This window comes from Gadus morhua, chromosome 17 (genome assembly GCF_902167405.1).
Source record: "Gadus morhua chromosome 17, gadMor3.0, whole genome shotgun sequence".
Taxonomy (NCBI): domain Eukaryota; kingdom Metazoa; phylum Chordata; class Actinopteri; order Gadiformes; family Gadidae; genus Gadus; species Gadus morhua.
In genome coordinates this window covers 8,822,139-8,845,523 of record NC_044064.1, presented here as the reverse complement: position 1 = coordinate 8,845,523, position 23,385 = coordinate 8,822,139, and the positions used below count along the sequence as shown (strand labels likewise).

The following is a 23,385-nucleotide window of genomic DNA, read 5'->3' as shown; positions in this document are numbered from 1 at the left end:
CCCTCCCCTCCCCCCACCCTCTCTCCCTCCCCCCACCCTCTCTCCCTCCTCTCTCCCCCCTCCCCCCTCCCTCCCTACCTCTGTATGTAGGAGTTGTTGACTCCTCGGTGGTCCAGGTCGTGGCTGAGCGCGGCGATCATCAACGCCAGCATCTCCAGGTCCCTCATGTTGTTCTGGAGGGGACAGGGGGGGGGGACAGGGGGGGGTGCGTCGTGAGAGGGGGTGTCGGGGGCCGCCGAGGTCGCCGGGAAGCCATTTGCGCTAACACGCGAGCTAACGCCGCCGTACCTGCAGGCGTCCGGACTTGAGCACGGCGAACATGCACTGTGCCGTGTTGAAGGCGTGCCGCCAGTTGTGGTAGACCACATTCCGCCGGTAGTTCTTCTTCACACTCATGACCCAGTGGCATAGACTCTGAGGGGGGGGGCAGGAGGGGGGAGGGAGGGAGGGAGAGAGGGGTGGGGGCAGAGTCAGAGCCGGGGTTGAAAAAGAAGCAAAAGAAGGGTTAGCTAAAGGAGGAAGTAGAAAGAGAGAAAGAATCGGACCGTGTGGGTTAAGAGAGAGAGTGAGAGTGGTTCAACCTTCAAAACAAGTGAGAATAAAAGAGAAAAATAATAATTCTCCTTGAGTATTCTGCGACCATATGGCTGATAGGTCATAGCTACGCCCCCCTCCATTCTCCTCCGTCATCAGCATTCCCTACGTTCTTATGGGCGAATTATTTGACATTTGCTATTTTCCAACTGACAGACTACATCATTCTCTCTGGGTGGGCAGACGTCCCTCGAATTCCAACATTTATCTTCAGTCAGACCCCCACCTCACCTCCCTCATCCTCCGAATCAATGTTTGTCTCTATGAAGGTCCATTGGTCTTTTTCTCTCCCTGTCTCTCTCTACCTCTCACCCTGTTTATCTCTACCTCTCTCTTCCCGTCCCTTTCTATCTCTCTCCCTGTCTCTCTCTACCTCTCTCTACCTCTCTCTCTCTACCTCTCACTCCCTGTCTCTCTCTACCTCTCTCTACCTCTCTCTCCCTGTCTCTCTCCATCTCTCTCTCTATCTCTCTCCCTGTCTCTCTCTACCTGTCTCTCTCTCTCCCTGTCTCTCTCTCCCTGTCTCTCTCTCTCTCTCTCTCTCCCAGTCTCTCTCTACCTCTCTCTCCCTCTCCCTGTCTCCCTCTCCCTGTCTCTCTCTCCCTCTCCCTCCCTGTCTCTCTCTCCCTGTCTCTCTCTACCAGAACACTCAATGTACAGAAGGATGTCTTCCCATCATGGAAGACCTCAGGGCTACCACAGAACCAGCAAACCCATGATGTGCTTACTGTGTGTGTGTGTGTGTGTGTGTGTGTGTGTGTGTGTGTGTGTGTGTGTGTGTGTGTGTGTGTGTGTGTGTGTGTGTGTGTGTGTGTGTGTGTGTGTGTGTGTGTGTGTGTGTGGGGAGGGGTTGGGGGGAGGCGGGGAACACAGAGGGTAAGTATGTGTTAGCTTTTGGCTTTTGATGCGCGGTTTTCAGTTTGATGTTAAAGAGAGAAAGTGCGCGTTCGGTACAGATTCAAATCAGCCACAAACGACTTGCTTAAAAGACAGCCGAAACCTGAAACCGCACAACATAAAATAGAAATACACATGAGCACTTGCACGTGGACACAAGTGCACACGCACAGCCCGCACTGGTTTCTCTCAAGGCTGTCATGTGCTACGCGGTACACACTCGCAGTAACCGTTCCTGACAACAGTCTGGTTCCTTCCTGAAGCCCTTACACAAAGCCCTCCCCCCCGTGTCTCTGCTTGAAATCCTGCTCTTAAAGTTGGTTGTAAAAGTCCTTTTCTGCAAGCAATGCTTTAGTCTATCTTTAGAAGTATGGGTCATCGTGAGGGTCTTGCGGTTAACCCCTAACCCGTTAACAAAAGCAACAGCAGAAAAGAGCGATTAATGACATGTAGATCTTGACTCAACCCTTACACAAGTTGATGAAAAACACAACGCGACACATCTTCACATGTTAAACAGCTTGTGGAGAACCTCTTTAAGGTATGGTTTAATAATTTATTCAGTCAATGTTAGCCTAGAAACTGCAGTGGCTGTGGTCTCTCTCTGTTCGTGCAGGGACTATGAAACTATGTTGAAAACTTAATTTTGAAAGCAATGACAACTTCAACCCGTGGGCGGCTCTAAGCTCTGAGAAGATGTTCGGGATTCTTTGGTTACATAACAGACGCTCTCCCAATGGACAAGGGCTCCAATACAAACCTACCCTGAACCTAGATGTGCGTGTGTGTGTGTCCGAGGACTGCATGGTTGTCTGCTCCCCTCTCTCTTCCTCCCTCCCTCTAAACCCCTCTCTCTGTCTCTAACCCTGTGTCTCTCGTCCCCCCCCTCCCTCGTCTCTCTATGGCCTTGTTTACACAAACGCTTTAAATCTCTCCTCAAATCTCTCACAAATCGAGACATGTTTCCAGCGTCTAAACACGCAGGAATGGTTGTACTTGAGATGAAGACTACAGATGAAGCTGGTTTAAACCTGAAACCCGCATCATTTAATTTTAGATATGTTTATTTCGATCCAACCATTGGTTTCTATGACGACTGGTTTCAACTGCCAGTTAATTGGCACTCAGCCTGTATTGTGGTAATATATTCCTTTGTAAGGAGTGGTTTTTACATTGTTAAGTAGGGAGCCAATTCAAAATCTCTGTTGATTGATATGTAGCATTCCAATATATTTATTGTTTTTATTAATGGTTTTTCAATTATCCAAATACCCTAATTGATCAATATAGTACCGGCAGGAAGTACTGGCCAGTGTTTCTCCCAGCACACTCTGGCTACAGAATTTAAAAGTTCTCGTTTGGATGTTGATATTTAGAGGGAACCAGCCTCATTCGATTAATTCATGTGAATATCACATCAAATCCAGTGTAGTGTACAAGAGTACAACAGACATATGAAAAATATATACATATACAATTATTAAGATAATAAACACAGCATGCTAACTATTGAGCATTATTGCGCTATTTGCATGTGCGTGTTGTTTGTTGGTTTTTATAATGTTTGTATGATGAATGCTGTTGTATTTGCACGTTACTTTCTCCCTCTATCTCCCAGCGTGTGTGGGTGTCTCTCTCACCGTGTACTTCATCTGGTAGTTGTGCACCAGGTTGAGGTCTATGAACATGCGGATTGTCGCCAGGGTCGTCTCCATGTCGGACAGCTCAAAGTCGCTGAAGCTGAAGTCCATAATATGCAGGGTCTGGGCTGAGGGCACTGTCGCGGCCTACACACACACACCCACACACACACACACACACACACACACACACACGTAAACAGAAAAATAAACACGCACATCAATATAAACACACACACAAACACACTCACACACGAATACACTGACAGAAAGACACACACACACAAATACACACAAACAGACACAAACAAACGCACACACACGCCGATTAAAGCATTTAAATATTTATATGGTCAGTGGAGAGCATCATAAAATATACGACTTCCCCTTCATGCAATCAGAGATCCTGTGCCAGCGAGCAGAGAGCATCAAGCAGGCATCAACAGAGCACAGTAATGATCAGCACCTACTGATCCACACTCGGCTACCCGGGCCTGGAGCAGTCAGAGAAGGAAGAGCACAGAGCAGACTAACAAACGTATGGCGAGGGAGAACTTATTTTCTCCCGGTAGAGTCTGTTTCCTCTCCTCTGACTGTTGACATCTTACTGTGAATTTGTACCGTCCGTGTGCGATTGAAATGGGTTTTTGTGTATATTTTTGTTATACAATTCTTTATAGATGTGTGACTCTGGCTCTGCTGTCCCTGGTCTGTGTCTGGCCTGTTTTACATTCCAGTTTCTTTAATGTTGTCATTACGCACGCGCACACACACACACACACACACACACACACACACACACACACACACACACACACACACACACACACACACACACACACACACACACACACACACACAAATGTGAGTACTTACGTATACCTATGCATAGCTTACACACAGACAGTACAGTAAGCATGTGTGAATCCATACATAGCAAGACACACACACACTCTGTCACTGCGCTGACCCTGTGGCCGTTGTCTATTTATCCTCCATCACTGAGTCCAGACTCAGACTGTTCAATACACACACACAGAGACAGAGAAAGAGACAAAGACAGAGAGAGAGAGAGAGAGAGAGAGAGAAGGGAAGGAAATAGAGAAAACGAGGCGGAGAGAGAGTGGAGACAGAGAGATATGCATAGGGCAAGACACAGATAGAGAGAGTATGAGTGAAGTGGGGAGAGTGTGAGAGAGGGAGAGAGAAAGCCAGTAAAAGCCAGTGAGAGAGGTTAAGCGAGCAATAACGAGAGTAAGGGAGAAATATTGGCTGAGAGACATTGTAATTCAGTGATAGGATTCACCTTAAGCTCCCATCAATTCTGGCCAGTGTCAGGGGGCAAATGTAATCAGAAGTATGGCACGCCCTAGTTACACTGGCTGTACACCATTTCCTTTTCAGTATCCTGACTTAAGGGTACAATTTTTGTTTCCAACCAAGGAAAATGCAATATTATAATTGGTAATTCAATTGGAATAATAAGAATTAGATTAACAATGTAAAATAATAATAATAGCCTTAATTTATTAATGAATAAGTAAATAGTATTAGTTCTACAACTACTAATAATAATAACATCAATAATAATGATAATAATAACCTAAAAATGCTAAAAAATATCCCCATACTATATCAATAACCATAGTCTAGGGACTCATAGACATATTAGGGAAATCACTGAGGTACCTGCAAATTGGCCTTTGCTGGTCTTACCCAAATTCATCACTGTGCATCCAGAAGGGGGGATGGCTGGGTTAGCATTAGCTTTTGGTTAGCCGCTTCCATTGACCTTAGCCAACTGAAGTTGCAGTAGCCTAGCTCCAGCTCATGTCAGGGCAATACACCTTAAATTACTCTCAAAACATTTCCAAAGGGTTCAACCGAATGGTCGCTTTATCAAAACAAGTTCCAGTTCCAGTTCTGCATTATTTCCAGCGAGGCTCTTTAATGCCCAGGCTAACCTGGGCTGAAGCCCCAGGGCCTACGACCGTCAGGGGGCCTATCATGAGATGCAGTCATTATTATTATTTTTTTTAATGCTGGCTCATGATAGGCCCCCCAAATCGGCGTAGGCCCAAGACAATGTGATTTTTTGTTTGGGGCTTACTGAGGCCTATCTTGAGCCAAGAAAAAAGGCGGCTCGGGCCAGTGGCCACTTGACACCACAGCCACAGTCGTCTAACCCCCCCCCCCCCCCCCCACCCCGTCAGGATTTCTCGTCCACCTCCCCCCCCCGGCGACAACGGAAAAATGTCGGAAAATAATTCACACATCTTTATTGTAAGATCCCCTCTCAGGGGGCCTACGAAACCTCTCAGCCCCAGGGCCCAATGGCAGGTTAATGCAGGCCTGAGTGATGTGTGTTCGGCATACTGCTAACGTGTTTTGTTGTACGGAACTCATCGGAGATCTTGCTAGGCTACTAGAACTGCAAGTCACTGGAAGCAGCTAGCGGAAAGCAGACGCTAACCCAGCGAGCTCCCCTTCTGGACGCACAATGATAATGCACACGCACACACACGCATTGTCTGATGATGAGCCCGTAATGAGGGGCTCATTCAAGAGCCCTCGGCCAGGGTCAGGTGCCCGACAGCGGGGAGATGTGGGCCATCTCACCTCCGTCTGGCACACAAACCACACTCTCTAACTCGGTCAGCGCGCATGAGTTCACCGACACAGACTCGCATGTTATGCGTGGCAATGAGAATTGATTAATTCATGTGAGTATCACATCAAATCCAGTTTAGTAAGCCAACACAAAGTAAGCAACATGAACACTGTGAACTGGGTATATTGTTTAGATTGTCATGTGTTTAGTATGTCATGTAATTTATAATGTGCGATAGTACATTCATGACAGTAAAAGTGAGCCACAGCATGCTCATCAAGGGTTTTTCTGTCAATTTAAAATTTGACGTTTTTTTTGTCAAAACAAACAAGACATATTTTAAGAAAAGGAGACAGTGTTGTCATTTGACATAGTTCTCCTCCCCCCTGTGTATTTAGAATTAGATAATCTTCTCGCTCTTCAAAGTGTAAGAAAGGAGCAAAAGGTGTAATTAGGTCGACTAAAATGGAGACGGGTTGCCATGGTAACAAATATGAAGTAGTTAAATATATAAGAAAAATGAATAATTAAAGCGAACAGTTATTAGGTCACCGTGCCGATCCCTTTTTCTCTCTTTGGCGTTGGATTCTGCCTTCAAATGCTGTGCTCAGAAATAAAAAACGAATCACAGTGAAGTGCTGTCAGAACCTCCCAATTATAGAGACTCTGTTGAAGCAGAAGCCAAAAAAAGGCATTTCACTCAGGGACAATGAAAGGGAGAGCGTTAGAGACAGGGAGAGGAGAGGGGCAATCAGAGAGAAATTGAGGATGAGAGAGAGAGAGAGCGAGAGCGAGAGAGAGACAGCAAAGGAGAGAGAGAGATAGAGAGCAGGAGATGTTGATTATATAGAATGGCTGGCTCTTTGGCTTTACTTAACACACAGCAAGCATGTGTCTGTAAGTAAGTCTCTCTCTTTGTGTGTGTGTGTGTGTGTGTGTGTGTGTGTGTGTGTGTGTGTGTGTGTGTGTGTGTGTGTGTGTGTATGTGTGTGTGTGTGTGTGGATCATAGAGAATGGCTAAACAGGGGTTTTATTGTGCTGATTCAGCGCTGGGTGTCAACTTACATAATCTCCAATCTCTTCTTCAAACACTCACACACTCATTGACCCTCAGGCAGGACATCTGTGTGTGTGTGTGTGTGTGTGTGTGTGTGTGTGTGTGTGTGTGTGTGTGTGTGTGTGTGTGTGTGTGTGTGTGTGTGTGTGTGTGTGTGTGTGTGTGTGTGTCTCTGTTCATATGTGGAGGTACCTGTGTGTATTTAAGCTAGTGCATTGAATGAGCTCATGGTTGACTGTCAGCTTGCTGCATGTTGAGTACAGATGAGTGCATTATGTCCCCGCTCATTTAGAGATGTGTTCTGGAAAGAATTGTAATACAAGCATAGCAGTGTATAACACCATACGATGAGGTTGGTTAAGATATCGTGGCTGCACATTGGTGTTATTAGAGTGAAGACTTTATGAATATTCTGTAATAATTGAGTATCAAAAATGCTAAATATATATACATCTCATTTAGTCCAAAAACGTTTTTTTTCATTTTTTTTCTTTGTATGGTGCGTGTTTGCGTGTGTGTGTGTGTATGTTTGTGTGTGTGTTAATTAAATAAAAGGTTAATTACCGCTGTTACCTGGAGAAGCCGAGTTTCTTCCTCTGCGGCTGAAGCGTGGTATGATAGGACCTGAAATACACACGCACACGCACACGCACACACACACACACACACACACGTTTACATCACTCCGTCTGGTAACCAAAGATGTTTGCTCAAAAGTAAATAAACTAAACATAGCCGGATTTTGATCGAGCAAACTGTGATGTCACCAAGCACACATACGCGCACACACACACGCGCACACACACACGCACATACACACACAAACACACACACACACACTCCAATTACACTCCTTTTCTGATAACCTCATCAGTGAAATTGATTGGCTGATGGTTTGTAATGGACAGAATGATTTAAGTATAGTTTGGTGACAGAGAGAGAGCGAGAGAGAGACAGAGAACGAGCATGTCTACACGGACCTCTCTTCAAGACCCCCTGCTGACCACTGAGACTCTTAACAACACAGAGGAAGAGAGGCTTTCCCTGATGGACTTTGGTGGGTGGGCTAGTGTGTAAGCCTGGTATAGTGTGTGCGTGCATGTGTGTGTGCGTGTGCGTGCGCGTGTGTGTGTGCGTGTGTGTGTGTGTGCGTGCACGGTGGCCTACATGTGTGCAAGCGCCTGGCCAAGTGTGAGTTGTTGCGTGCGTTGTCTGTGTGTACGCCATGAGTGTGTATCTGAGCCTGCATAACGTGCATGCAACTGGCCCAGTGTGTGCGCGTGCGTCAATGCGTGCGTGCGCCCACCTCCAGGGTGACCTCCTGCTTGGCCATGGCCCGCTCCACGCTCTCGTACATCTGGGTGTTCTGGATGCCCAGGCCGCAGAAGATGGCGAAGGCCTCCAGGAACTGCTCGTCGTTGCGGTTGAACGCCTTCACGCCGCCCGTCGCCTCGTCCATCTTGTTCACCAGCTGGCACACGCCTGCCCGAGTCCACGTGCGCACACACACACAAATGAATGCACACACAGAAACACACACACACACAAATGAAAACATTGAAACACACACACACACACACACACAGATGAATGCACACATAGAAACACACAGGTGAATGCACACATGGAAACACACAAACGCACACACACACACACACACAGACACACACATACACACAGACAAACAAAAGAACACACCCACACAGGGTTACACACAGTGTTTGATAACACAACACAACAAAAAATAAATGGTTGATGTTGCAAGAGAAAGGAATATCGTCCTTCAATTCAAATCAACTGATATTTTAGGACAGAACTGGGAAACGGTCGGTCGTACACACTACACAGCTGTAGCATGTGGGGCCTCTTGGACCAGATCAATATTGTAAATAAGAAACTGTTCTTAATGTTTTATCTGGAAAAATAAAGGTTAAATAAATAAAAAAAAGCATGTGGTACATGGCTTATCTCTTCCCCCTCTGATAACTACTTGGTATTCACACCGCAGCCTGCTGTGGTTCGTATTGCTACTTGTTGCTAACCCCGGCCGGCATCTATAATATGCATCCTTACCGTCAGGCGTGCATGTAGATGTCTAGAGAGAGATCTGGCTTTAGGGCTGAATCTATCATTTAAAAAGATTTTAGGGTAACAAAACAGGTTTTTTCATCCCATTTTTTTTGTCACCTATAACGAAGTGAGTCATTAACAATAAATGAAGTGAAATGCTAAGTCTAATCACTTCCTGTTGTGATGTGGCCCCCTCCCCAGGGAACCCTGGGGAGGGGGGGACGCTCGTTTGATCAGCACTCTGAGAGTCTCTGAGGCTAATTATGCTAATGCTAATCACTGGGAATGAGTCGGTGGCAAGGGCAGACGTCTGTGTGCGTGTCTCTCTGTGTGTGTATGTTTGTGTGCGTGTGCATCTGCGTGTGCGAGCGCGTGTGAGCGTGTGCGTGTGAGCGTGTGCGCGTGTGTGTGTGTGTGTGTGCGGGTGGTGATTCTAGCCTTTTTAGCCTGGTGTGATTTCTAGGGATACTTATTTGTTTTTTATAAAAATACAAACTTTTCTTGTTCCTAAGGATTACATTACATTTGGGAGATGACAGATGCATTGTTCTCAAGCAATACCGGACCAATCTCAAAAACAGTTCCCTTTGAGCCGGAAAGATCAGAAAATACTAAAAACCCAGAAAAGATCATTCACACAGATTCACAAAATGGTGGGAGGCAGACGGTGCTTAGATCGTTGGTTCTCCCCTGAGCATAACTAGCCGGCTCTCAAGCTGCTGTCACCAACAGACGAGGAGGATATGGGTCAAGGTGGGCTTTACAACCCCCTCTTCCTGACACTCGGAGCGGCCCGCCGAGAGGAGACACAAAGAGAGAGAGGGGAGGGGGAGACGGAGAGAGAAAGGGAGGGACGGAAAGGGGGATACAGGGAAAGGGAGAAACCGACAACAGACGCCTACCTATGACCTTGTCCTTCTTGCCGTTTCCGATGGGCGTGCACAGCAAGCTCTTGATGTGGTTACTGGGCTGGTCGGGCTTGTCACTCTGAAACACATCGATTTTAGATCATTAAATGTATTAACACCTGAAACATTGTCCATTCGACAAAAAATTCAGAACAGCCATCCTCAATGACATGTGCAACGATAAGAAAGAAGACAATGCAATACCAACTACAATGTGGGACCAAGGCCAGAGGAGTGAGGAGCATGGGACTGACCGTCCAGGGAAAGCGCAGGTCCTTAGTGACGTCTGTGATGTTTAGGGGCATCGTGGTGTTCTGCACGTACTGGGCGTACATGTAGTTGATCTGGCTGACGTCACACTCTCTGTGGGAGATAGGATTTGGTCAAGCATTGGGGGTTGCCTTTGATGGACGTTTACATTCAGGCGATTTTGCAGACGCTTTCATCCAAAGCGACGTACAACCGTTCATACACACATTCACACACCGATGGCAGAGTCGACCACACAGGGCGACAGCGTGCTCCTCAGGAGCAGTCAGGGTGAGGCGTCTTACTCAGGGACACCTCGATACTCAGCTAGGAGGAGCCGGGGAATCGAACTGGCAACCTTCCGATTTACAAGTCAAACCGCTCTACCTGAGCCACCCCTGACCTACTCCAGCCCCACATGGACTGTGAAGGATCTAGGTTTGGTCATTTTATATTAAGAAGTCAGGGAAACTTCTTTTTTAAACTCCAGCAACGCAGATGTGATTGTGACCCCAAGTCTGCAAGACTCAATTCCCCCGATTGCTGATACGAGCATAGCCTAGCGCAATAACTACCGCCTGCTCTTTGTACAGCCACACATCTGCTCTGTGATCCTAAACTATCAGTCTATCTTGATACTAGCACAGGGATAGCATCCCCGGCAACTACGGCCTGCTGGCTGCATGGCCAAACATCTGTGATAAAGAGCATCCGATTTGTCCTAAGGTCTTCACAGCACTTAGCAGTATGAGCATGAACTCTTGAACAAACACAATCGGTCAAATCCCTCAGCACCTAATGAGAACGTCTCGGTGCCTCACATGAGTCCAAATCTGACTGTGGTTAGCCATGTATGGTTTTATAAATGATGGAAATGGATATATATAAACATTGAGTGAGGTGCACATCTAATGCCAGTGGATGTTGGCAGGGTTGACTCGTTGTGACTGAACTGCATTGTGGGTTACGTGCCGGTTTTGTGCGAATGTGTGTGTGTGTGTGTGTGTGTGTGTGTGTGTGTGTGTGTGTGTGTGTGTGTGTGTGTGTGTGTGTGTGTGTGTGTGTGTGTGTGTGTGTTGAAGTCCAGGTGTAGTATGCTCCCGTATTTGGGTTGGGTTTGTTTCCTGGCTTTGGGCTTGTTATAACATGTTACTTTTTTTTCCGAACCCTAGCCCTAAGATATATACCTCAGATCGCGTGGCTCACAAATCGGTTCATTCTGAATATTATGCCAGCACATATCCGAACAATTACGTACATCATTGTATCAATGTGCAATTAAGACCCCTGAATGCTAATGCTAAAAGATACTGTCGAGCCAGTTTGTGGGGTGCATTCAGAGAAACTCAAGTAGGAGTTCCATCCACCAAGAGGATTGTTTGACTTATGACTTTTAACATTTCCAGTCCACTAAATCAGCCAACAAGCTGAGAAAAAAGTCAGAGCTAGCTAGCTTCCTGTTCCACACACAGGGCCCGGGTTTCATGTCCCTATAAAAGCATCCAGCGGTTTGCCAAGTTATCACTGAAACCCTCTTCCGTGGTGCTGCTTGAGTCTGTTTGACTACTGCTCCCCAGTCCCAGCTGGTATTGTGTGACACAGAAACTGCCTTGCTTTTCGGAACATTATCAGACATAAACATTAGGGGATTAAATACACATCTGATTTGGTTGACTTCCTGATTGCGGGCTGATTATTTCGGCTTCCCTCTCAGCCTCTCGGAAATATTCTTGCCCAATATAAATAAAGAAACCACACCATCAGACTTGCATATCAAATCTCTCTCTCTATCTCCCTCTCTTTGTTGCCGCAAGGCAGTTTATATAATGTCTCCATCTTTTGTTTACATTTCTTCTCGGTCTGTCCATTATGATGTGTGTCATGTTTTTGAAAATGATGCTCTTGTCTATGCCGATCAACCCCACACACACCCTCAGTACACAAATACAAAAAGACATGAAAAACACAAAATTATCCAACTGAAAATGTCAGTTTTTGATAAGCTAAATCCTGCTTGTTTTTTAAAGTGGATCAAACAAAAGAAAACTGTGTATTCAACCCCTTCTCCACCAACCACCATCTACAAGTTAGCTTCGGACCAAACAGTCAAAGACAGGGGAGGCGATGACAAGGTTGGGTCGCTTCATCCAACGAGCGGTACGCCAATCGGCTAGGGCTGTTTCCACTTAATCATTTTCCTCACGTTGCATCCGTCCTACTCTTGCCTTCTCGTCTCACATCTGGTTTGATGCCGTCCCAAGCCTCCACATCCACAGAGGAACAGTGAGATAAGGGTTAGATCCCAGTCATGACACGAGGACAGACGCCGAGCTCGACTCCGTGTCTAACGAGGCACGGCATCTTCGTCTGTAAGCTGACCCATTTAACGGGCTTACGTCAAACATAACTCGACGCCGCCGACGATCGCACACAACCGTGAACCGCGCTCTCGCCGCACACTTCCATACACTTCACACATGTGCGTTGTCTTCAGGAACCTTCTGGAGCACATCTGTTCCCAGATCCCCCCCCCAGGCCTAACTCATTCAGTTCCCCGACATTTTTAACTAATAGAATCTGTCGAACGCGATAAAACCATACGTCCGCTCCGAAACAGCTGCGATGGGATGGCAGTTCCTCCGTCTCCGCGTGGGGGGGGGGACCCTTTTAACCAGTCTTTAAAGAGCCCCCCACTCCCCAACCTTGAAACGCAACATGATGGCGGCTCAATGGCTTGTGATTGAGAAGGTGTCGGGTTCCCAGTGCATCCCAGAGCCAAGAAGTGATTCTAGGGATAGAGATGGAGGGAGGGCACGGACCCCAACCCCATGGATATTGGCAGTTGAGCGAGAGAGAGAGACAGTGAGACAGTGAGACAGAGAGACAGAGAGAGAGAGAGAGTATCCCATAAGCCTTGAGTTTCTAATGCCGCACTGAGTTATTTTTATTTTTCCCTGGTGTATATCTCCCTTTTTCCCCCTTAAAAGAAAAACTCCAAAATGCTTTATTGGCAAATAGACGACAGCGAGTCATACTGACTTCAACGTCTAAAATCTCTTCCCAGGGATCTCTTTTATGACGTTCCTGCATAGATACGCTCTTCATATGGTTTTGTTTTGTCTTGTTTTGTGTGTTTGGCAGAGAGATAAAAACAGGAATAGAAGTCGATAGAGAGTGCGAGAGAGAGAAATAAAAACTGAGTGAACGAGAGGAAGACACAGAGCACACTAAGAGGGAGGATTTGGTCTGACATTTACACACCGACAACACTTTGTACACACACAAACACACACACACCCCTAGAGTGTGTGTGTGTGTGTGTGTGTGGAAGGGATGGTTGTTTCTTTATCCAAGGAAGACAACAAGTGGAAACAAATAGCAAAGAGGACGAGCACAACTTCAGTAGACTTTAATGAATTTAGACTTTTGTACCTTTTTGGGGCGTCCAGACCATCGCTGAGCTCCTCGTATTCCATGTGGAAGACACTGGAGAATGTGTTCTGTATATGGGGGGGGGGGAGGGGGGGGGGGGGGGGGGGGGGGGGGGGAGTGAGAGCGAGAGAGAGATTATTCCCCTGAACTTTGATGCTTGAACAGCAGGCGTCACTCGGGTTGACCGAAATGCAGTTAGGCTCAGGTGACAAAACACACAAACAGACCCCAGCTCCATTTCATAACCTCAGGAAGGGCTAAGACATGTGTGTTTGGGTGAATGTTTGCTTATGTGAGTGTATGTGTGTGTCTGTGTTTGCGTGTGTCTGAATGACGTGTCCATTTTGAGGCGTACATTTTTCTAGACCCCTTGCAGTTAAAATTCCAAGTCTTTCTAGTTTCTACCCAATCCACAACAAATAGAGAAAAAAGGCAATGTTTTCCTTATGTCTGTCAAGCCCCGGGGCGAACTCAAGTGTATGAGTTTAAAAAATATATATATAAAAAAAAATTGGGATTGAGGTAAGAGGGGTGCGTGTAATCCCCATGGTTACCGCATATGTTGTGTATGAAATGCGCCACACAGGTGTCCGGGAAGCCTAACCCTCACTTGGACGTGGGCATGAATTGAATCGCTGCTCAGACGGAGCCTCACCATCTACACACACCGTAGCGTTGAACCAAAAGTGTTTTTAAAAAAAAGCTAAACCTTCTCTCGGACGCCTCAATCAACTGCTGCCGAGGCAGAGCCTCACGTGTCCACAGACTCCCTTGGTGGTGGCGTCTGGGTGCCTCGGAAAAGGCACTCAGACGCCACCAAAAGAACGCCACCGCTCCCCCTCCCCAGCAGACAGGAACGCTCACACGGTTTTGGGGAGAATGGCTCTTTCTTTTCTAACTTAGGGTAAGAGTGGATAACAATGAAATAGATCAATATGTTGATGATCATCTAAGACAAACAAACACGTTTAAAACCCCCAAAATAACGGTTTTGGGTTCACTGGCTCTTAATAAAAGACATAAAACATCTGCTTTGTTCGATCGTCAAAAACGAACTGTACTGAAGCTTTTTGGCGTATTTTATTAGGAGGCCGTTACTCCTTCTACACGCAAAGGAGAAAAAAACACCCCCAGCGAAACTGTGAGACGCGACCCCCATTCACTTGATATATCACCAATTAATCCCGGACAGAAGGGAACATTTATCCCCACATTCCTTAAGACCATATACGGTCGTGTTTTCTCCTCCCTCTCTCTCTCTCTCTCTCTTCCTCTCCCTCCCTCCCTCTCGCCCCCCCCCCCCACCCCCAACCCCCCCCCCGATAACAGTTGAATCCATCTTCTTTATTCCCAGTCGACTTTAATAGGTGGAGAAGGGGATGTTTACGCTCGCCGGTGGCGTGGCTCGGCCCAGAGTCGCCGCCATAAAAAGAGATCCCCGACATTTTCATCCAACCTCTGTCGTTTTTTAGCGAATAACCGCCACACACGGACGGCGTGCACGAACCCTGTTGCTTTGTGGGGGTAGGCATCACCATGACCACCCTTTTTCAACATACCTGCACCAAGAGCGGTCATAAAGGCAGTGTGTACACAAGGAAGAAGGAGACCGCCGCTGATGTTGTGACATTTATATCGGTGCGCACGTGGAGACGGAGGGACAGTTTATGTTTCCCGTCCGGGGACGAGGGCCGGAGGGTCAGCTCAAGTGTTTTCTTCACAGGGGGGGGGACACGGAGGACGGAGTTATGACAACCCTCCGTCCCCCCCCCCCAGGAGAAGCATAGGGAAACATAAAGAAATAGAGACATATAAAGATATAGGGAAAGAGAGAGGAACACAGGTAAGGGAGACGTAAGGAATCAGAAACATAGTGAGAGAGACAAACTAAAACAAGAAAAACAAAGCGAGATACAGAACGGTATTGGACTGACTGTGCTTGACCTTACATTAATAGAACACATGCAGGTGCAGGCAAACACACCCACGCACACCCATTAACTCTCACACACACACACACACACACACCCCCCCACATGCTGACGTAGAAAGGGATTAGTGTGGATTTTTAAGCGTTCAGCCAAATGTCAATCCCTATCAGATATCACACACACACACACACACACACACACACACACATACACGCAAAAACACCGCAAAGACACAGAGAGGGAAAACACAGATATCAAAGAGGCAGACACAGACACGTACAAGCTGCAAAGACAGGCTAGCACAGGAAGGCCCAGATTACTAAATCTACACACAAGTGTAAACGCACCAAACCCTTTCTGAGACAAAGTATACATTACAGGGATTGAACACAGAGATCTGTAAAAAAAGAAAATAATGAAACGGCGAACCAGATTCCCCCTCCGTTTAGTCATTTACGGGACTTCCTGCCAGGAGGAAAGCTCCTTCCTGTTGGCAGACAGTTGTGTCGGGGGTGGGGGGGGAGAATGCATGATTGTGAGAGTGCACTGTCAGGTCTCCATACAGTGTGTATAAGGGGGGCTGTCAACGCAGACGGGACTAATAAATGAGACCCAAATGTTTAGCTGTGGAAGAGAGAGAAAGAGAGAGAGAGAGAGAGAGAGAGAGAGAGAGAGAGAGAGAGAGAGAGAGAGAGAGAGAGAGAGAGAGAGAGAGAGAGAGAGAGAGAGAGAGAGAGAGAGAGAGAGAGAGAGAGAGAGAGAGAGAGAGAGAGAAACCAGTAGGTCCTATCTAATAACAACAAACAAACACACACACACACACATTTACGACACAGTCCACTGTAGTTCATTATTGCTCGTTACGTAAGAGATTCATCTTCAGAATATGATTTTCACACACCCAGTAGAGGTACTGTAACCACACACGTAACCACGTGTGTGGTTACGTGGTTCCCAAATTGTATGAGTATGAAATTAAATCCCGAAAGATAACCGAACAATAATACACAAAGTGTATCCATTACAAAGGCTTCCTTCCTCACACAGCCCAAATATTAAACAATGGACAGGAAGGTAACAGTGGATGTTTTTTCAGCAACCGTTCGTTAAAATATTTACAGTAACTGGCAGTCGGGTCACAACTCGACCGTCGGTACAGACTTTTTTTTTTGTTTTGCCTAAAGCGACTCAAGCGAGGGTAATGAAACCCACATAGGAACAAACACAAATCATTCTCCTTTGTTTCCGGCTTACACTCGTGGAGTGAAAGCCTCATTATGGTCTCAGAACACACAGTACCAAGCCCTCTGTGTTTATGACCATGTTGCTCTCAACTGTGTCAACAGTTGTGTTCAAATGCATTCACTGAATATGGAGTTTGCTCCGTCTACACCTTTGGATTTTAGGCGATTGGGGAATGTGGCCGACCGAAGTGTGATTGTACAAAGAAACCCCACAGGCACACACACACACACACACACACACACACACACACACACACACACACACACACACACACACACACACACTCTCACTCACAAACACACACACATATATAGACTCACTAACACACACACACCGAGGCAGTTTGCAAGAACGAAGTGACATTTTGGTGATGCGCTGCTGTGTTAGAAGCCGAGGCGAGGGCGCACTGACAGCAGGCGGATTGCACACATTACGTCCCCATCTCTCAAACAGCTCCTGAATCAGCTGATGTCTCTCGCTGCATTCAGGTCAGACCGTGTGAACAGCTTGGCTCATTGCTTGTCTTTCTCTCAAAAACAGCCCGATTGGATGTTGTACTTTGTGGTGTGTGTGTGTGTGTGTGTGTGTGTGTGTGTGTGTGTGTGTGTGTGTGTGTGTGTGTGTGTGTGTGTGTGTGTGTGTGTGTGTGTGTGTGTGTGTGTGTGTGTGTGTGTGTGTACCATGGAGTCCTGGTCAGCGATGAACACGGTGCATGCCTGGGCCTGCATGAAGGAGAGGATGGTGCCGGCGATCTTCCTCAGCAGCACCTCCAGGGACTGCTGCTCCTCGAAGATCAGACTGGCAAGGTCCAGCAGCACCTGGACACACACACACACACACACACACACGCACACACACACACCCCCACCAGTGCACAAACACGCACACAAACCTCTCCCCACCAGCACATGCACACACACCCACAAACACACACACCCCAACCCACCAGCGCAAGCACACACACACACCCACCAGTGTACACACACACAAACACACACACACATATAATCAATAACACGTCAAACACACACAGATGAATGCACAATGTAGACGGTGTTTGAGCCTAAAGATCCTGCGTTTCTTCGGTGTAGCCGGCGGGATGTGATCACCTGGTTCCGTCTGTTCTCGAGCTGGGACGTCTCGTAGAGCTGAGCGTTGTGCAGCACGATGCCAGAGAACGCCAGGTAGGAGGAGAAGTCCTGGAGACCACATGGCATCACAAACCTTCACATCGTCATCATAGACGACCAACCTTTGCTATCCTCAACATCATTATCACCACCATCCTCCTCATCATCTTCATCATCACCACCATCCTCCTCCTCATCATCACCACCACCATCGACATCATCATCAACATTATCACCACCATCCTCCTCCTCATCATCACCACCACCATCGACATCATCATCAACATTATCACCACCATCCTCCTCCTCATCATCACCACCACCATCGACATCATCCTCAACATTAACACCACCATCCTCCTCCTCATCATCACCACCACCATCGACATCATCATCAACATTATCACCACCATCCACCTCATCATCATCACCACCACCATCGACATCATCATCAACATTATCACCACCATCCACCTCATCATCTTCATCATCACCACCATCCTCATCATCATCATCATCATCATCCTTATAATCTTCATCATCATTATCGCCACCACCATCATCATCATCCTTATCATCTTCATCATCATCTTTTAATGCATTGTCATATCCTGTCTCCATCTGGTATCTTCATGATTGTGTAATCTATTGTGCTGTGTGTGTTCTCCTCTACTTTGTATTTCATCTATTTGTTTGCTGTCTCTTCTATTTGTATTTTAATCTATTTATTTGCCGTCTCTTCTGTTTGTACTTTTTATATTTATTTAATTAGGGACTACGGATGCAAATTAGCAGCTCTGCTATAATCCGGCATGTTTACAAAGATGTTTAAACATCAATGTTCATTGATGTGCACAGTCCCTATTCAAAAATAGGATTTATTATTATTATTATTATTATCATTATCATTATCGCCACCACCATCATCATCATCCTTATCATCTTCATCAGCATCATCATCGCCACCATCACCACTGTCATCATCACGCTTTATTACTGATGGACTAACACAGGATGGATGGACGGATGAACAGACCACAATACACACACACACACACACACACACACACACACACACACACACACACACACACACACACACACACACACACACACACACACACACACACACACACACACACACACACACACACACACAAAACACCAAACTCATACAGGCCAAACCAGGTTTAATCACACAAACACACTCACACACACACAGTAACCCAGAATCGTCAAGCACCACCTACCTTTTCGTCTTGCTCAGTGAAAACTTTGTCCTCCCCACATTTCTTATTGATGGCCTGCGCCACCCCCACCACCTAGACCGGCAGGAACACCATTATGATGAAATATTAAACACCGCAGAGTGCCCTGATTAATAAGACCTACTTACCCATTCTACAGCCCGGGCACGGCCATGACATGCTATGGAGTCTATACGTTTTCATCCCTGTGAACTAGTGTTAGTTTTAGAAGTTACCTACAAATGATTATGTGTCAACATGGTTATATTATCTAATAGAATCTTCCATTTCAGTACATCATTTAAAGGGTTTTCTTTATAGCTCTGTGATTAATAGAATGATAGAATAATGGATTGATAAAACTAGGGATGCACCGATCTTTTTAATGCGTGATCAGCCTATCAGATTTCTTTATTAGAGAAATATGTATTGATAGGAATCATTGTGGGCCGATTACATAAGGGTTCTCAGTGAGTTAGGGTTAAATGAGAGTTATTGTGCATTTGTTGGGCCAACGGAAATGCGTTTTGTTCTACAAAGTCTAGGTTTGACGATTTAAACATGGCGCCACGCGGTTTTCAGCAAGTTAAAACGGAACCAAAAATAAATGAAACATCATAAACAAAGGAAAAGGAATCAGTGGGATTACTGCTTACTGGAATGAGTCACTCACACACTGAGGAGAGGAGCTATAAAAGATAATACCACAGTCTGTATGATAATACAAACCCAACACAGATTTAATCGAACATATGATCAAATGTACCAGTGTCACCTGTGATACGCTCGGCACAGATCAGTATTCACAGCCAGAGAACAGCAGGGCTACTGGGAAGAAGAGGCTGTTGTTGTCTTTCTCAGCTTTGCATTAAAAATAATGAAAGGCGGCCACATTTGCGTGTCGGCTACATGGGAGATGCTGATATTTGCATCCTACTTTTTGCTTCCTGTGATGAGGTGCAAGCCTAATATCCAGACATACAACCGCGTTCGGATAGGCCATCACTTTACTGGCTGCAGGGCTTGTGTGTGATGATGTTTAGTGGTCAACCAAGTCGGCGATAGCCTATGGTTACTTTCATTATTTTGCACTCGCGGAAACACGAACCGAATCATTGTGACGAATACATTGAGCCGAAACTACAATTAAAATATTAAAACGGAAATAAGCAGTATGCAAAGTAAGCGTATGCTGTATTTGCGTAACGCGCCGACCCTTGTCACTTCTGTGCCCATTAAAGGAGGTCCGTCTGTGGCTTAGGAGCTCAACCCAGGGGTCCAGCCACAGCAGGCAGTGCTGTTATAAAGGATAGGCTTCAAGAAGGCCTTTGCTTCACATTCTAGGAAAAGTATTGACATTAAAGTACGATGGATGGCTGCGGTCATTTGGCTATACGTAATGCCCTGGCTACGGCATCCAGAGAATGATATCGAAAACGCTCTGGTTTATCTACCCTTAAAGTCTGCGTTAGTTTCACGTAAAGCAGAGGGAATTAGAGGGAGCTGCCTTCTCCTATCAGGTGATTGATACTTCATTAGTTCAAGCGAACATGGGGACGTGTGACCAACGACATCTCAAGTCTTTAGCGCAAACATAACCTTTGTGGGGGGAGGGACATTTTTACATGTGTATAAAGTGATGTGCATGAGTGGGCGTGGCCTCTAGGTACCTCCTCCTTGTGGTTCTTGATTGGCAGACACAGGATGGTCTGCGTCTTGTAACCCGTGATCAGGTCCACCTCTGCGTTGAACCTGGGGTCCTGCAGGGAACACACACGTACGTTTATCACACACAAACACATACAACGGTGCGTGGTCATTTAAGCTGACGCTCATATCCACAGCGAGCTACACGACCAACATGTTTGTGGGACAGGTCATTAAGCAGCAGGTATGGGTGGAGCCAACAGGACGCTGGGGTTCAAACCCAGATCCTTCTGGCAGGGAGTCAGACAGGACAGAAATACTCTCAATTATTATTTAATTGCCTCTTCCCTGTCTTTAATTATATTGTATGCCGTTAAGTGCCTTTTTTATCGTGGTTAATCACTCTAGAGCACTTGCAAAACGGATATTGTGTCTTTTATGTCGTGAATACTCAATAGACAACGCGCAAACACAACAGGCAAACCCAATACAACATCACAACGGCGTCGCAACAAACCAACAAACTGTAACAGTCAGAATAATGACAACTGAGCAGTACTGGATCGGTTAGAATACCAAGGCACAATTCTGCGTAATACAGAGCTGTGAGAACTATAAAGTATGAAGACATTTAAATCTTTGGGAGGAGTGTGGAATCGACCTAGGACATAGGGAGCACTTGATTCGGTGTCAACGACGAGCACATGGGGGGGGGGGGTAGTTAAGGGTCGGTCGATAGATGCTCCTAGTGGCCCCTTCTCTCCTACTCTCTCTTAGCCTGTCTCCCAATCTCACTCACCCTCTCTCTCTCTCCCTCTCTCTCCCACTCTCACTCTCTCTCCCACTCTCTCTCACCCTCTCTCTCTCTCCCACTCTCACTCTCTCTCCCACTCTCTCTCCCCCTTGCTCATCTACTCGCTCTCACTGTCCTTTCCCAACTTCTGCTCCTCACACTGATTGAAAGCAATGTATGTGTGTGTGTCTGACTGTGTGTGATTTTTTATATATATATATATATATAAATATATATACAAACACACACAGAATACTCTAATATTAATATACCTATTATTTTACACAAATAACACACACACACACACACACACACACACACACACACACACACACACACACACACACACACACACACACACACACACACACACACACACACACACACACACACACACACACACACACACACCTCCAGGCTGTCCTGATCCCAGACTGAACCCCTCTGTTCGTCCAAACCCAGGCTGGCAGTGAATCCAGCGGACCACCTTGGTTCCTTCTCTGACTCGTCTCGCTATTCGTCACGCTCAGAAACAAGACGCACACTGAGACCTTCACTTCTAATTCAATTAAGGTGAAGCAAAAATATGTAAATAATAACTTGTCGGTTTACGTCTCACAGTTCGCTTTTGAAACCCAAGAAATGTCTGTGGGACGAAACCGGGATCAAAACAAACGTAGAGAACCCAGCCTATACACGCAGTGATGGCTTTTTCTCTTCACTTTCCTTCCTTCTCTCTTCTTTTCTCGCTCACTTTCTCTCTGTCTTGATAGAATTCTGGAGCCCACACAGTGAAGCCATTGATAAGAATAACATACCCACAGATTGGTCTGGCCCGGGTCGCTGCCAAGCACTTTACCCACAGTAGGGTCGTACCAATGTAAACACTGGGGGCCGACGCATCCCTGGCCGCACTAATAGGAAGTTAATGATCCAATCACAGCAGCTCTGCGGTTTGAGGGAGAGCCAACTACCAACTCCAAATGACACAGTCTGGACTTCCTGGGAACAGTGCACGGATGCAGTGCCATGTGACACGCCGTCGGACGTGCATGTGCATACACACACACAAACACACTCAGACAAGCGTGCACGTCTGAGTGGACTTGTAGACAGTGAGCGAGGTAGACTCAGGTAGCACCATTGGTTGAGCCTACTACTGTCCGTTTACAGTTTATCTCGTTCTGTATCGCTCTGTGCTCCCATTCTAGCTCTTCAACAGGATAAGCCACCATAAATCACCACCATAAAAACACCTGCGTTACGTACACAGCTGGATAACATCAGAGCCACGTGTCAATCAACAGGGTAGAAAAAACACCTGATCTGTGTTTTTTTTTTGGACTGTGCCTTGGCGGTACGCGCCCCAGACCTAATGAGTCCTCCTCATGAACAACCAAATACACCAAACACACAAGCTTTTTCCAACTGACTGGTTCTGGCTCCGGGACGATTGAATCACTATTACATTTCCTGGCTGGTGTTCTCCACATGATCAGGACCTTCAGGTAAACATAGCCTCTGGGCAAAGAGCTGACAGACCCTCCTATCGGGCCCCCTCCCGATAACGAACGAGGAGCGGGATTTGATAATGAAGACGCTGGAGCTAACTCTGCCAAGCCCTCCAATCAAATCAAGGCTGCGCTCACTCTCGGTGGTTTGGCGTTCCCCAAGACCACCGAGCTAATCAATGACAGCAGAGCACAACGACTAGGCTACGGCTAGGCTACGGCTAGCCCAGTGGCGGAACGTGGCTGAGAAACGCTTCACGTAGTCAATGAGTAACAGCTTTGGCACTGACTGACGCCTGGAAAGGACTGAGCTGTGAGCGGTCGAATCGAACCACGCACTGAGGCCAGTTAGTCACGTAAACGTTGGGTCAGTCGAAGGTCAGGCGGAAGGTCTTCTCCCGCTCTTCTCCCAGCGAGGTTGGT

At 46.6% G+C, this 23,385-nt stretch overlaps 1 protein-coding gene across 4 annotated transcripts in view; it reads right to left on the bottom strand.

The window, feature by feature from the left end:
* pde5ab (phosphodiesterase 5A, cGMP-specific, b) overlaps window positions 1–23,385 on the bottom strand; it is a 56,328-nt gene that overhangs the window by 8,516 nt on the left and 24,427 nt on the right. For 3 of the 4 annotated variants that reach the window (XM_030338332.1, XM_030338333.1, XM_030338330.1), the window contains exons 4-15: window positions 20,682–20,771; window positions 19,015–19,086; window positions 17,744–17,833; window positions 17,315–17,452; window positions 13,459–13,526; window positions 10,032–10,140; window positions 9,772–9,856; window positions 8,106–8,281; window positions 7,364–7,423; window positions 3,132–3,278; window positions 289–414; window positions 79–173 (exon numbers count right to left, since the gene is read on the bottom strand). In XM_030338332.1, the coding sequence (XP_030194192.1) occupies window positions 79–173; window positions 289–414; window positions 3,132–3,278; window positions 7,364–7,423; window positions 8,106–8,281; window positions 9,772–9,856; window positions 10,032–10,140; window positions 13,459–13,526; window positions 17,315–17,452; window positions 17,744–17,833; window positions 19,015–19,086; window positions 20,682–20,771 (1,256 nt within the window). The remainder of the gene's footprint in view (window positions 1–78; window positions 174–288; window positions 415–3,131; window positions 3,279–7,363; window positions 7,424–8,105; window positions 8,282–9,771; window positions 9,857–10,031; window positions 10,141–13,458; window positions 13,527–17,314; window positions 17,453–17,743; window positions 17,834–19,014; window positions 19,087–20,681; window positions 20,772–23,385) is intronic. The other variant, XM_030338331.1, reaches the window with a different exon arrangement.